Genomic DNA, 13,326 nt, shown 5'->3' on the forward strand with positions numbered 1-13,326 from the left:
ACCCAGGGCGCTCCTTCCAGACGTCAGCTTAGAGTACACACTAAACCCAGGGCGCTCCTTCAAGACATCAGCTTAGAGTACACACTAAACCCAGGGCGCTCCTTCCAGACATCAGCTTACAGTACACACTAAACCCAGGTGCTCCTTCCAGACGTCAGTTTAGAGTACACACTAAACCCAGGGTGCTCCTTCAAGACATCAGCTTAGAGTACACACTAAACCCAGGTGCTCCTTCCAGACGTCAGCTTAGAGTACACACTAAACCCAGGTGCTCCTTCAAGACATCAGTTTAGAGTACACACTAAACCCAGGTGCTCCTTCAAGACATCAGCTTAGAGTACACACTAAACCCAGGGTGCTCCTTCCAGACGTCAGCTTAGAGTACACACTAAACCTAGGGTGCTCCTTCCAGACGTCAGCTTAGAGTACACACTAAACCCAGGTGCTCCTTCCAGACGTCAGTTTAGAGTACACACTAAACCCAGGGTGCTCCTTCCAGACGTCAGTTTAGAGTACACACTAAACCCAGGTGCTCCTTCCAGACATCAGTTTAGAGTACACACTAAACCCAGAGTGCTCCTTCCAGACGTCAGTTTAGAGTACACACTAAACCTAGGGTGCTCCTTCCAGACGTCAGCTTAGAGTACACACTAAACCCAGGTGCTCCTTCCAGACGTCAGCTTAGAGTACACACTAAACCTAGGGTGCTCCTTCCAGACGTCAGCTTAGAGTACACACCAAACCCAGGGCGCTCCTTCCAGACATCAGCTTAGAGTACACACTAAACCTAGGGCGCTCCTTCTAGATGTCAGCTTAGAGTACACACTAAACCCAGGGTGCTCCTTCCAGACGTCAGCTTAGAGTACACACTAAACCCAGGGTGCTCCTTCCAGACGTCAGCTTAGAGTACACACTAAACCTAGGGTGCTCCTTCAAGACATCAGCTTAGAGTACACACTAAACCCAGGTGCTCCTTCAAGACGTCAGCTTAGAGTGCACACTAAACCTAGGGTGCTCCTTCTAGACGTCAGCTTAGAGTACACACTAAACCCAGGACGCTCCTTCAAGACATCAGCTTAGAGTACACACTAAACCCAGGGTGCTCCTTCCAGACGTCAGCTTAGAGTGCACACTAAACCCAGGTGCTCCTTCTAGATGTCAGCTTAGAGTGCACACTAAACCCAGGGTGCTCCTTCTAGATGTCAGCTTAGAGTACACACTAAACCCAGGGTGCTCCTTCTAGATGTCAGCTTAGAGTGCACACTAAACCCAGGGTGCTCCTTCTAGATGTCAGCTTAGAGTACACACTAAACCCAGGGCGCTCCTTCTAGATGTCAGCTTAAGAGTGCACACTAAACCCAGGGTGCTCCTTCTAGACGTCATTAAACCCAAGGCATGCCTTCCAGACTGTTAAGAGCACGTACCAAGAGCTGCATATCCACTTCCTTCAAAGAAAGTTCCTTCTTGGGCCAATGCATAGCACCTGTCCACTGCAAAGGCAGACGTGGGGCTGTCTTTATCCAGCTGTTTGCTGTTTACTGTCACTTCCCCAATGCAGGCAGGGATGCTGTGGGTCGTCTAAACCAAGAGAGACAGGAGAGGAGGTGGCGATGATGACACAGGGCATCTTTCTCCTGTACTTCACTGAAACTGTCTCAATAATGTATATTACTCCATCTTGGTTTTTAAAGCGTAATTGTGGGAATCCCTCACGTGAATGTTTCACTTTCTCCCCTCACTCCAGTACTCTGGTAATAATGTAGTGGAAGTGTGTTCTCTCTTTTTCCTAAAATACTCCTGGGATCTAGACTGCTTCTCTCACTAAAATACCATACAATTGTCTGAACTTTTCCAGAGTTGCTTTGGGACTGCATGTCTTCAGAAAAGGAGAAGTTCATTATCTGGAAGGCAAGAAAAGTTGGAAGGATGGCTCTGAGGGTAAGGCCAGCACATGACCTGTGCACATGCGCTGAAGAGTCAACACCTTCCGGTGAGCCCCAGGTTCAGGCAGAATAACTTAAACAGAAGCATCAGAGAATGATGGCCTTGTACGAAAACACAACCCCAGCAAGGTGGCCGCTGCTTACGTTCCCAATGTTCCTGGCCCTGTAGTGGACAGGAAGGCCTCCAAGGTACAGCTTCCCTTCCACATCCAGTGTGGTTGCATTGCCCACCACAGTCACAGTCGGGGACTCTTGGCCGTCAACAGTCAGGAAGCCTTTTCTTTTAACGTACTCCGTCTTGACCTGCACGAGATGAAAACATCCGGAACTTGTAAACTATTTGAGAAAACTTTAACAGTCTGTGCTTACGACACGTGTTTCTTAGATCTTTAAGAGCCCAGGATCTGTGGAGGGCTCGGCCTGTGGCACAGCCAGAGCTGAGGATGTGGCTGACGCTTATGAGAAACAGGAAGACTACAGCCAAGCTCCAGGGTTCTGGACACCACAGTGAGCGGCTCGGTCCTTTCAGGCCACAGCTGGGCCTTACTGGCTTCCTGTCAAGTCAAACACATTTTTGAGACCTTCAATTCATTCCGAAAACAGCTGCTGAGTGCTTAGTGGGTGTTCAGAACAAGTGCCTGGAAGGATTCAGGAAGCAAAAAAGGGCCCTACTGACAAGATGCTTACATCACTTGGAGGTGATGTCAAACATAAGGCCAACGCGGAATCAAAATGCATAGCTTCCCTTCAAGAAAATGCAATCAGTACCAGAGATGGAGGGAGAAAATTTGGGACAGGAGACAGGGCCTCCTGAGAACTTACCGTGTGCCATTTGCCATCGCTGAGCAGTGTAGGATGGGAGACCTTGGTCCGGCCCTTGCCAAGGTCAAACATGAAGTGGAGGCGGCCCTCGTGGAGCTGGAGTGTGGCATAGTCCATTTGGTTCTGATTTGCTATGTAATAAATAAGGCCACTGGAGGCAAATGTCCGAATGTTCAGCTGAACCTGCAGCCTGAGAGAGAACAGGAAGTCAGCGCCAGGGATCAGGACGGTCAGCTTCCTGTGTTACCCACTGCTGCTTCAGCATGTGTATTTAGCTTCTCAAGAGAGAGGGTTCATTCACTTGTGTGCCCATTCATGGCACAGAGGGCCACTCTGATGGGAACAGTTCTATCACAGTCAACGGGGAGTCCCTTAAGTCTGAAAGGAAGGCTAGACCATGTCACAGTTGTCCTGTATCACTGAGAGGCCCACGGGTGGCTGTACTAAGCTGTTAGAGTGGACCGAACTCTGAAAAAGATTATAATTCAGTTAAGCCCCGAGTGTCAGAAATGGGCAAGACTCCCTCACAGGCCAAGAGGAAAGCCTTCATTTGCTTTATGACAATACAGAGTATGTGACTAAGGGAGCCTGATGTGAGTTGATGGATGGGACCCTTGCCTGGGTCCTCGTGGGCACTGAACCTGTCTGGTACGAGCACGTTTCAGAAGTCAACACTACACTTGCCTCATCGTCTAGCAACAAAAACCTCAGAGGGACCTCAGGAAAAAGCTTACCTCTTTCGGACATCGGACTGATTCAAAGGCAACACTAAGTGGCTGTTTTCTGAGAGGCCAAACTGGTGAGCGCCTGGAACAAACCCTGGAGCCGGGTCCACTGTGCAGAGTTCCTGTAAGAGGAATGAGGACCCTCAGCCACTGTAGCAGGACCCCGCTGACATGGGCGTGTTCTTCCACAAAGAAAATGTCACAGAAGCCGCTGTGTCAGAACAGCAGTAGCTGCCACTGTGCTCTGACTTCTGACTTATCCCGAGATCTGTTTTAAACCATGTGCCTTCATGTCCTCTCTCCCCAGAGAGCAGTCTGAGCTTCCTTCCATCTTTTACCATCACCAAAGTTCACTTTCCCTCAAATAGATAAGGGAGTTCCTCTGTGAACCTTCCTTGGGCACAAGGGACTATGGGGCCAGTCCAAGGACAGCAGTGGCCCAAAGGGAGCCATGGCTGGGACACTACTGGGAGACGACAGCACCCTCAGGTCTCACGGGGCAGGGTGAGAAAAGAGGAGCCGGACTGGAAGGAGCCCCAGACTCTAGCCAGAAGTCTAAGAGCCCAAGCAAGGTAGGGCCTTGACAGTGGTGGCTGCCCCTATAGAGTCTCATCCAGGACCCCGAGTCAAGTGAGTCCCAGACTTAGCTTTGTGACTTAAAGTAGACACATACAACTAGGAAAACTGTTCTGAACTCCTTGGCTTTCCATAGCCGATGCTCTTTTGAGAGAAGCATACCATCTTCTAAATTATTAAAGTGCACCAGGAGATAGAAGTCACAAGAGGAGAAAATGAAGAGTAATGACTAGCGTTTGCTTAATGACTCAGAATCTGACCTCCAACACTGTAGAGTGCGCGGTAGCTCACAGAAGTTGCTTATTTCCTGTTTCCCGCCACCTGCCCCTAAAGCACTAAGGAAGATTAGGGAGACTCTACCAAACCTCTTGTGGTGTGCTAGCCACTTGGGGTGCTGAGCATCAGGGCTGAACCCAGGGTACCCTCAGACAAGCACTATTACCTAGTCCCTGCTGGCTGTTTATCACAGGAAGCAAGATCCAGAAATCTACCTCCCAGTCTCCATAGACAAAGGGCTCTTGGGTATTCTGCCATTGGGGGCACAGCTGGAGAACTGGAGGGCAGGAAGAGGGCATGGCCGGGCCACGTTCCCCTCCTTGGGACTCAGTCCCACTTTCTCTCTATCCCTGTGCCTCTCTCGAACTGTCCTGACGCCACTGAAGGAGGTCATGCTTACAGGCTGTTGTAGCGTTGGGGGCTCTGGAGGGAGTTCCCCGTCTTCTTCATGAAGCTCTTGCAGGGGCTCTTCTGCCAGCAAGCAAGTGTCCAGCTCTACTAGTTCAGAACCAACCGCATGGGTGAAATCCAAAAGTCTACAGACAAACAAGAGAGCAACTAAATGAAAACACCATGAACCAGTCTGGGGGCCCAACTATTTGAGTACTGGGTAGTTAACCCCATTTTAAACCACTGATCCACTTCTCTTAGAATAACCAAACTGGCCATCCTTCACAGTGGCCAAGTCACATTGTTCTGTTGGGTTGCATGCTGGTGACTTGGGCATTCCTGAATTCAGAGTAGACTCAAGCGTCTTGCAGGCTGGGATCTCTCTCTCTCTCTCTCTCTCTCTCTCTCTCTCTCTCTCTCTCTCTCTCACACACACACACACACACACACAAACACACACACACACACACACACACACACACACACATGCCTGGCTCCTGCATCACCACACAACCACACAACAGCTTCCACTTAACACCGGTTTCTTGTTCTGATCTGTGCTTGACACGGGTCTTTCTACTAAGCTCTAGCTGGGTGTCCTGCACCAGCCTGGCTCCCATTGCCACCTCCCAAAGGTGGACTCCACCTGTCTGCCTATGGAGTCTAGAGTGTTGTGGCTTTCAGGAACATGAAGTTTCCTCAGCAGTGAAGGGATGGATGAGCAACTGCTGAATGTGTATACAGCTACAGGTAACTGAGTAAGGCCCCACTATTGGAGTTCATGCTACAGGCCTTATTCTTTCTGTGTTCAGGGATTCCTGGGAGGCTCTTTCTCAGAGGAGGACACCGTGGCCGTGTCCCTTGTTCATGGTTACCTACAGGCCAGCAGCCTAGTGAGGATGGGCTCAGTGTCTTCTGCTGCAGAGCCTATTGTGAACTCCTATAAGCAGATTCTGACCTGTAGATTCAGTCACAACTTTACCTATCAACTCAGTTTAGCTAGAACTAGGGAGGGGCGAGACGAACAGCCATTTGTACAGATGATAATTCTCTTCTTCACAGAGAACAGAGACTTGCAATATTTAATAATATAGCAATTTAATAATATAATAAAATGTAGCCATTAGTAATCCAGTTGGGTTCTTGCAGAAGTACACTTGGGGAAGGGATATAGGTCAGTGGTAGGGTGTCTGCCCAGCACGCATCAAGGCCCAGTTCAATGCTCCATACTATGCAAGCACACAGGGTTAATGGTGGTTATTTTATTAATAAGATAGGATGGCCAGATCAATCTACCACATTAACCCTTCCACTGGAAGAGACTATCATTATAGACCGAGGAAATTCACTTGTTACAGAAGAACTTGCAGAACTCACGACATCTCAGGCAGCAAACTCAGAAGGCAGTTGAGAAAGTGTAGGTGCACAATGAGAACCAATCACACTTACTCAGAGTCAAAGACCAAGTTTTTGATACAGCCATGGAAAGAAGTCCTCATCCTGAGCATCGGCGTCCCCTTGTCCATCGGAAGCCCCCCTACGTACAAGTTGGCTATGTCAATTGTCCTTCCTTCGGCTAATGGACCCAACTTCATTTCTACGGGACTGCTCTCGTCCATTTGTATGGTGATGACTCTGCCAGATGAAAAGAGAAAACGGACTTTTCAAGCACAGTGAATAGCGCCATTGTCATCGGCAATTCTAGCAAGTTCTTTAGGACTAATAGATTTTGTCCTAGAGACAAATTTTGGCACGGCATCGTATGTGAATCCCACATACAACATAGAAGAATAAAATCAATGGATACATCACTGAATTCGATTGGTTATTAGAGTAAACGTGTGTGTTCAAACACCTCTTATCCTACTGTGAAAATAGCCAGTGTGCCTCAAGCACAGGTCTCCAGCTGAATTGGGAAATACATGGAATGCTGATATGATAGCTTTAGCTGCAGGCAAGATACTTCCCACCAAAACCAACCTACTGTTCACCATTAAATTCCTCCACTTTGTAAACAGTTTGTATTGGGCTTAAGGAAAGGAAAATTTAATTAAGTAAAAGATTCTCAATTAGGAAAATTTCAAAAACATTACTACAAAGTAGAAGAAAGCTACTTTATTATAGAATTCCAGCAAATTCCTAGAATTGTTTTGAAACACTAAGAACTATGGTTGCTAATGACATCGTGGGAACCATCTCCGCCATCTAAAATCCCACCGAGTATTCGGCAAGGTTCCTACGGAGGCGCTTCCTCATCTCAGCCTCCTGACACAAAGACCTGAGAGCTAAGATACCTTCGATTCCTAACCAAGGAGATGGAATGTTCTCGTCCATCACCGTAGGAGCCAGCGGGGGCATGCAGCAGGGCCTTCCGCAGACTGGTCCCATCCCCGGAGTTGACATGCACTTCAATGCGGCCTTCACTCAGCATGATGGAGAAGAAGGGCTGCGGAGGATGCGTTTTCCAAAACAAAATACATTACTGAAGGATTTGCGGCGCTTCCGCCCTCCATAGATAACGTAGGCGTGTTAACGCAAGGCCAGCAAGGGCACATGTCACCAGCTGTCACACGTGCTGGACGTAGTGTCTGCTGTCTCATCTGTGCCCCTGTGGTTTATCCTCCGCATCCTGCTGACACTGACTCTCTCACTGTTTCTATTCCTGCAAGGCCCCTACACGCTAGTTACTGCTACACGACGCACCACCAGATAGACTATTTTTTCAGCAAGAACTTCGGATTTTCTATTACCATACACATAATTTGATGTTTCCTTTGCCCATGGACTGCTTCTAGCATTAAGAGTTAGAAGGGTCTGAAGACATTGAAAGCTCTTAAAGCTCCCTTGCCTCGTTGACAAAAAGCACAACAGTTTCTCAAGCCAGCCCCAGAACTGAAATGTGTACCCAATGCCCTTGCCACAGCACCCTTTCCACCGGCTCAGGAAGAAAACTTGGACTTGTGTGCAACCATCTCATGACTGGTGGAGGGAAGGAGTTCAGCAGTTCCTCGGAAGGTAAAATACAAAACCACTCTACCAGAAATTCCACTTGAAGGTCTAGGCCCAGAAGGAAGGAAGAGGAGGGCCTAAACCATAGCAGAATTGTTCCTGAGTGCCCCAGAGTGGAAAGAACCAGGGCCAACAGTGAACAAATGATGACCTCTGGGATGTACATACAGGGAAATAGGAAGGCATAGAGCCGATCAAATATGCAGTCGAATGTGTATGGAACTTGAAAACCTGCTAAGTAACAACTGTAGAAGACAGTACTGTATCTGACTCAATAGTACACACTATCTAATACGTAAGCCATCCATAGATACAGAACAGGCTGATGGCAGCCAGGAGTGGGGAGGGGAGGATGGAGAGCTGCTCCTTGGGGGACATAGGCTGCTAATTTGGGTGATGAAAACATTTGCAACTGGATGAAGGAGGTGACGTCATGACGCTAAGTGCACAAAGTGCTACTGAATGAATTATTGAAGTGGTTAATGTTATATGAATTTCACCTCAACTTAAAAATAGATCAGCGAAGCTCACAAAACCAATTCCAGTCCCAGGCACTTTGGTTAAGTGACCCATGCCACATCCGGGGTCCATAGACTGGTATTCCGACCTTGGTTCTGATACACCTTGGGTGGCCTAATGAGGCTCTCCGAACCTATTTTTCGTCCCACAAAATATAGGAAGCAGTGCCGCGGTGCAGGATGCATGATGAGCTACATAGCCACATGGAGCAGCGGAGCACGCCTTTCCATAAACTGCCTGTGTGCAGGCTCTCCTTCACCAAGCCACACCCATGTGTTCCCCAACATTTCTTTTAGTCATGTGATTACAGGTCATCCTCTTGTAGGGAGTCTAACTAGGGAAAAACGCCTTCGTCTCTGCTTTCTGCCACGTCTGGACCACCATCACAGGCCACATTGTCTCCTCCCTTCACATTCAGAACAACAAATCCCCCCAAAGGATGTAAGGAAGGAGCTTTCGCTCCGCTGCGAGCACTGCACACAGGGAAACCAGGACTCAGCGTCAAAAGTTCCTTTACTTGGAGGACAGCAGCCTTTCACCCACGCCTAGAAGTGGGACATTGATCACGAAACTCTGGAAATCATGGCGTCATGAGCAGAACATTCGGCAGTAATAACTTAGACTCAAATAAATTAAAAAGCACTCATGCATAACCATTCGGAAACAGCTGCAGTCAACTTGAGTCAGACATTTCCCACGCATGTTTCTGGAAGGGAAGGCATCTCTTACTGGGGGTCACAGCTACTCACCACATGTGCCTGAGACCAACCAGCCTTCTCCACATCCTTGCCCAGTGCAGCCACGATGATGCCACTGCTGTTCTTGGTGGTGAACGTGGCTAGCAGGGATGATTCTGGTGATAGAGATTTGGGTGGTACCTCCACGTAGCCACCTCTCAGGAAACTCACACTCTGGATGGGCTGGTGACAAAAGGGAGCAGTGAGGTTGGCCTGCTGCTGCAGGTCTGCCTGACTCCCTACATCCTACCCGTTCGCTGGTTGAGAGCTTTCAGCTTTATTATAGAGATAAACCACTGGGCATTAACAGAAAGCCATCCAGACCCCCACGGCAATGCTTGCTTCCCACCTCCAATGCACAGCCTTTCCTCACGCCATAGGAGTTCCTCAGCAAATCAAAGGTGGACCTGGATATTTCCAGGTTCTTGATACAGCCCACGTAGCTTCTGCTGCTGACCCCTTTCCTGGAGGCAAGGACAGAAGACTGTTCACATGCTGGGTAAAAGGCCTGAAAATCCCACGTGACAACCCCACAGAGGGGCGACCCCCAGTTTCACATCATACCTCACAGCTGTAGAGTGGGGTACTCCACCCACGTAAATCAGGTCTTTCTCCAGCCGATTGAGGTCAGAAGAGGCTCCTGGGGTTTCTCCTTGCTTGGTCTCCTTGTCGCTCGTGTCATAGGCATGGAAGACAGCCAGCAGCCCTGGTGGGAAGTGGAAAGGAACGGTTGATGTGAATGTAAGCTCCTGTTAACACAGTCTGCTTATAAACACGTTTGTTGCGGACATTTGATGCACAGAAACTCTGGAACTGTGTTAATAAAATTAACCTTGGATCGGGGGACAAAGCCAGAGACCATTCAACAAAAATTAGCCATAGAGAGTTCGGAGGACCCAGGGACACAGAGAGTCACTGGAAGGAGTAGGGAGGGACTTAGAGATTCGTGGTCTTTACAGTCTGGGACCTGTGGAGAGAGACAAGCTTGCTGGGTCTCCAGGACACAGGAGAAGGCCAGCTGGTCGCACCTCTTCAACTTCTGTGATCTATCAAGTTTTCACCCCAATATCTGACTTCCAACAACTTAGATTAAAAACAACACATGTTCTTTTCAATTCTGCAAATTTGACCAGGGCTATTCTTCACCATTAAAAAGCAAAAGTAGGCAGATCCAGAATATACACAGCTGAATGGGAACAGTAGGTGTGTGCAAGGAAACAAGATTTGATTCTTGTTTCCAATTTGGCATTTAATGAGAACTACTGAAACCACAGACAAATGGAATAATATTGTTCTTCCAACAATAAGCAAACCCCATTGCTTCTTGTTTCACAGGGGAAAAAAAGCAGCTTTTCAATCAGAATATCACTGGAGAATGTAGTTGCAGCCAAGTGGGGAATGATGAGGGTGGTAAACTCTAATATAATAATATATATATAATATAATATATATATAATATAATAATAAGATGTAGCTGGAAAGCTAACGGAGTATAACGCCTGTTGTTTCATAGTGCTGTTTGTTCTCAGAGGGGCAGCCAACACCTTAGACATCTACCCTGTGCACCCACCTTGCTTCCGGTTTCGCTGGAAGGCGATCTTGTACCAGGTTCCGTTGTTATAGCGTCTGTCTGTCATAAGAGTGAGGGGTCCTGACCCCAAATCCACCATCACTTTAACCCTGCCACGGACCAGCTCGATGGACAGAAAGTCCTTCTGTGAAGGAAAGGACATTTCTTTGCAGATACGTCTTTACCTCTAGACTTTTCCCACCCAAGTTAGGGGTAGAAGTAACCTCTTAAGAGTCAAACTGGGGAAACTGAGCCTGGGGCCCATAGCTAGTCCGTTACATGAAAATAAAAATGCCCCTAGTGGTTTTGTAGAATATTATTGAGAATTAAATTAACTGCTATCCTTTCCCAAATCCATATTTTAGTAGGCACACTGGGCTTTTCTGTGCCTTTTATTTAATATTTTTAAACATTTATTTATTCATTATGTATACAGTGTTCTGCAGGCCAGAAGAGGGCACCAGATGTTACTACAGATGGTTGTGAGCCATCGTGTGGTTGCTGGGCATTGAACTCAGGACCTCTGGAATAGCAGGCAGTGCTCTTAATGGCTGATCCATCTCTCCAGCCTGTCCTTATTATTTAAATTGACAAGTGGGATGTTTCTGAAAATGACCAGCACATAAGACCAAAAGGGGAGAATTCCTGGAGATGAGATTCAAATGAGGATACTATAGTGGACAGGTGGCTTAGCAGTGAAGGACACTGGTTGCTCTTGCAGAGGAAACAACACCTACTTGGTGGCTCACAACCATCTGTAACTCCAGTCCCAGGGGATCCAATGCCCTCATCTGACCTCATACATATGGTGCACAGACATACAAGCAGAGAAACTACTCATACACAGAAAATAATAATAAAAATAATTTAAAAACAAGGCCACAGTGGTCACACAAGGAACAGGGCATGATTTGAACTAGGACTTGACAGCAAATGTTCCACTGAGACTGTGCCGAGTGGAGGCACACTTTTACCCAGTGCTTCCTATGTTAAGCATGGTTCTTCATGAATTTGTGTTAACTGATAGTGATTTTAAGTGGGAACCTACACAGCATCTATGTGTAGATCACAGTCGTATGTGGAAACTGGCTAAGATAAGTTTCATAGATCATGAAATCTTAATGAGATACCGCTGTGGAACTCCGTCCTCAAGCTATAACATGCTGTCCCCAAGTTCCTCGCAGTGGTTATGACTACCCAAACGAGACCTCGACGAGCTCGAGTTGCTGATGCTCTGGCAGAGAATGTGGAGACCCTCACCTGAGCGTGCAGAAAATCGCTCCCCACTTCTTTGCTTTCCTCCTCCCTGTAGTGACCCCCAAGCTCCCCGCGGATTCAGGGGGTGGTGGAATACTTAAGAAAAGCAGACCTGAGAGCAAGAGTTTGCGCACATGCAGTGTTTGGGAGTTCATCGTGCACACCGGGGTGAGCCGTCTCAGTCCTGCAGCTGTCCTGGGGACTCTCCTGTGGGTAAGTCCTCATTCACACTCCTCTACGCAAACCCCATAAAGACATCAGTTCTCCTAGCGAGGTGTGATGGAGGCATTCCTCTGGTCCGGACTGAACGAACATTTGTCCAGCTCTCCCCAGGACAAAATCACACAGGGAACAGGTCAGAGAGCCAGGTGTTCCGGAAATACTCACGGTGCCATTGGAAGCCAGGTAGAAAAGAAGCCCGTTGGGAGAGAAGGTGCTGAAGAGAATGAGTATCTGAGTCACGGTGGTCCGCAGGGTCTTCTCCACGACCGCGTACCCACTTCCATCGAAATGGAAGGAAGAGTCTTCGTTCTGTGAGCTGTGAAGTAGAAGCCATGACATATCACCCGCCCTCGAGAGGGCTGGGAGACAAAGGAATTCCTTAATCCTAAACCACGGCAGAATTTTATCTTCATCACTGATAGTAAGATAGTACGGAAGACAAGTCGCACCCCTAATTTGAACTTGTGAAAACTGAAGTGATCTGACATCTGAACAGCTCTGAGTACAGACAGACATGATAACATGAGCGAACAAGTATACACCAAGAGACTTTGGTTTAAAGTACATTAGAACCACCCTGGGCCATACGTATGGTATGATTGTAACATTAAGTCTGGGTCTGGATTAGATCCTACCTCCAGGATACTTCATTATGCATATGCAATTATCCAATTGGGAGTGGTGGGGAGGTGGGGGATTGGAGGCGGCAAGACAAGTCTGGATGACACCAAACCTCAGGTGAAGAGGTTCATTAGCCAAAGTAACCAAGAAAAACTTAGAAGATGGCCTGGGCCAGCAGCCTGAGAAAGATGTACTCCAAACCCAGTGTTCCTTTTACTTCAAACGCTGCAGCAACCAAGATTCCATGCATAACCTTTCAAGGGGCTATGGAGTATAGAGATAACAGACCATTTAAAATGTGGGGGTGGATTACCTTCCAAAGCAGCCATTGCACTTCCCCTCTCTTTCAATATAATTCCACAGGCCGATCGATTTGCCATTCAAGAAGGCCTCTCCCATGCAGCCCTTAAAATGAGTAACCTTCACAGCGGGCGATTTCTGATATAAAGACAAAAGTAAACACACAATGTGCATCCAGTTGGCTGGAAGCATACATTCTCCAACTCCAAAACTGCCCTGGAAGCTCAAATCCCGAAAGCGAAATCCCAAGAGATTTGCATTGCTTTGTTTGTTTTGAGGGGAAAGGGGCGCTGAGGGAGACTCTTGCTATGAGCGTAGATCACACTCTCAGTTCTCTTGCTTCAGCCTCAAGAATGCTG

At 47.8% G+C, this 13,326-nt stretch overlaps 1 protein-coding gene across 1 annotated transcript in view; it reads right to left on the reverse strand.

The window, feature by feature from the left end:
- Window positions 1-13,326, reverse strand: part of Lama1 (laminin subunit alpha 1) — a 121,466-nt gene that overhangs the window by 3,417 nt on the left and 104,723 nt on the right. Inside the window, exons 48-60 of the mRNA XM_075956011.1 lie at window positions 12,981-13,105; window positions 12,212-12,362; window positions 10,568-10,712; window positions 9,562-9,703; window positions 9,347-9,461; window positions 9,010-9,180; window positions 7,027-7,178; window positions 6,182-6,367; window positions 4,743-4,878; window positions 3,500-3,612; window positions 2,766-2,955; window positions 2,088-2,246; window positions 1,425-1,578 (exon numbers count right to left, since the gene is read on the reverse strand). Of these exons, the coding sequence (XP_075812126.1) occupies window positions 1,425-1,578; window positions 2,088-2,246; window positions 2,766-2,955; window positions 3,500-3,612; window positions 4,743-4,878; window positions 6,182-6,367; window positions 7,027-7,178; window positions 9,010-9,180; window positions 9,347-9,461; window positions 9,562-9,703; window positions 10,568-10,712; window positions 12,212-12,362; window positions 12,981-13,105 (1,939 nt within the window). The remainder of the gene's footprint in view (window positions 1-1,424; window positions 1,579-2,087; window positions 2,247-2,765; window positions 2,956-3,499; window positions 3,613-4,742; window positions 4,879-6,181; window positions 6,368-7,026; window positions 7,179-9,009; window positions 9,181-9,346; window positions 9,462-9,561; window positions 9,704-10,567; window positions 10,713-12,211; window positions 12,363-12,980; window positions 13,106-13,326) is intronic.

This window comes from Microtus pennsylvanicus, chromosome 22 (assembly GCF_037038515.1).
Source record: "Microtus pennsylvanicus isolate mMicPen1 chromosome 22, mMicPen1.hap1, whole genome shotgun sequence".
Classification (NCBI taxonomy): Eukaryota; Metazoa; Chordata; class Mammalia; order Rodentia; family Cricetidae; genus Microtus; species Microtus pennsylvanicus.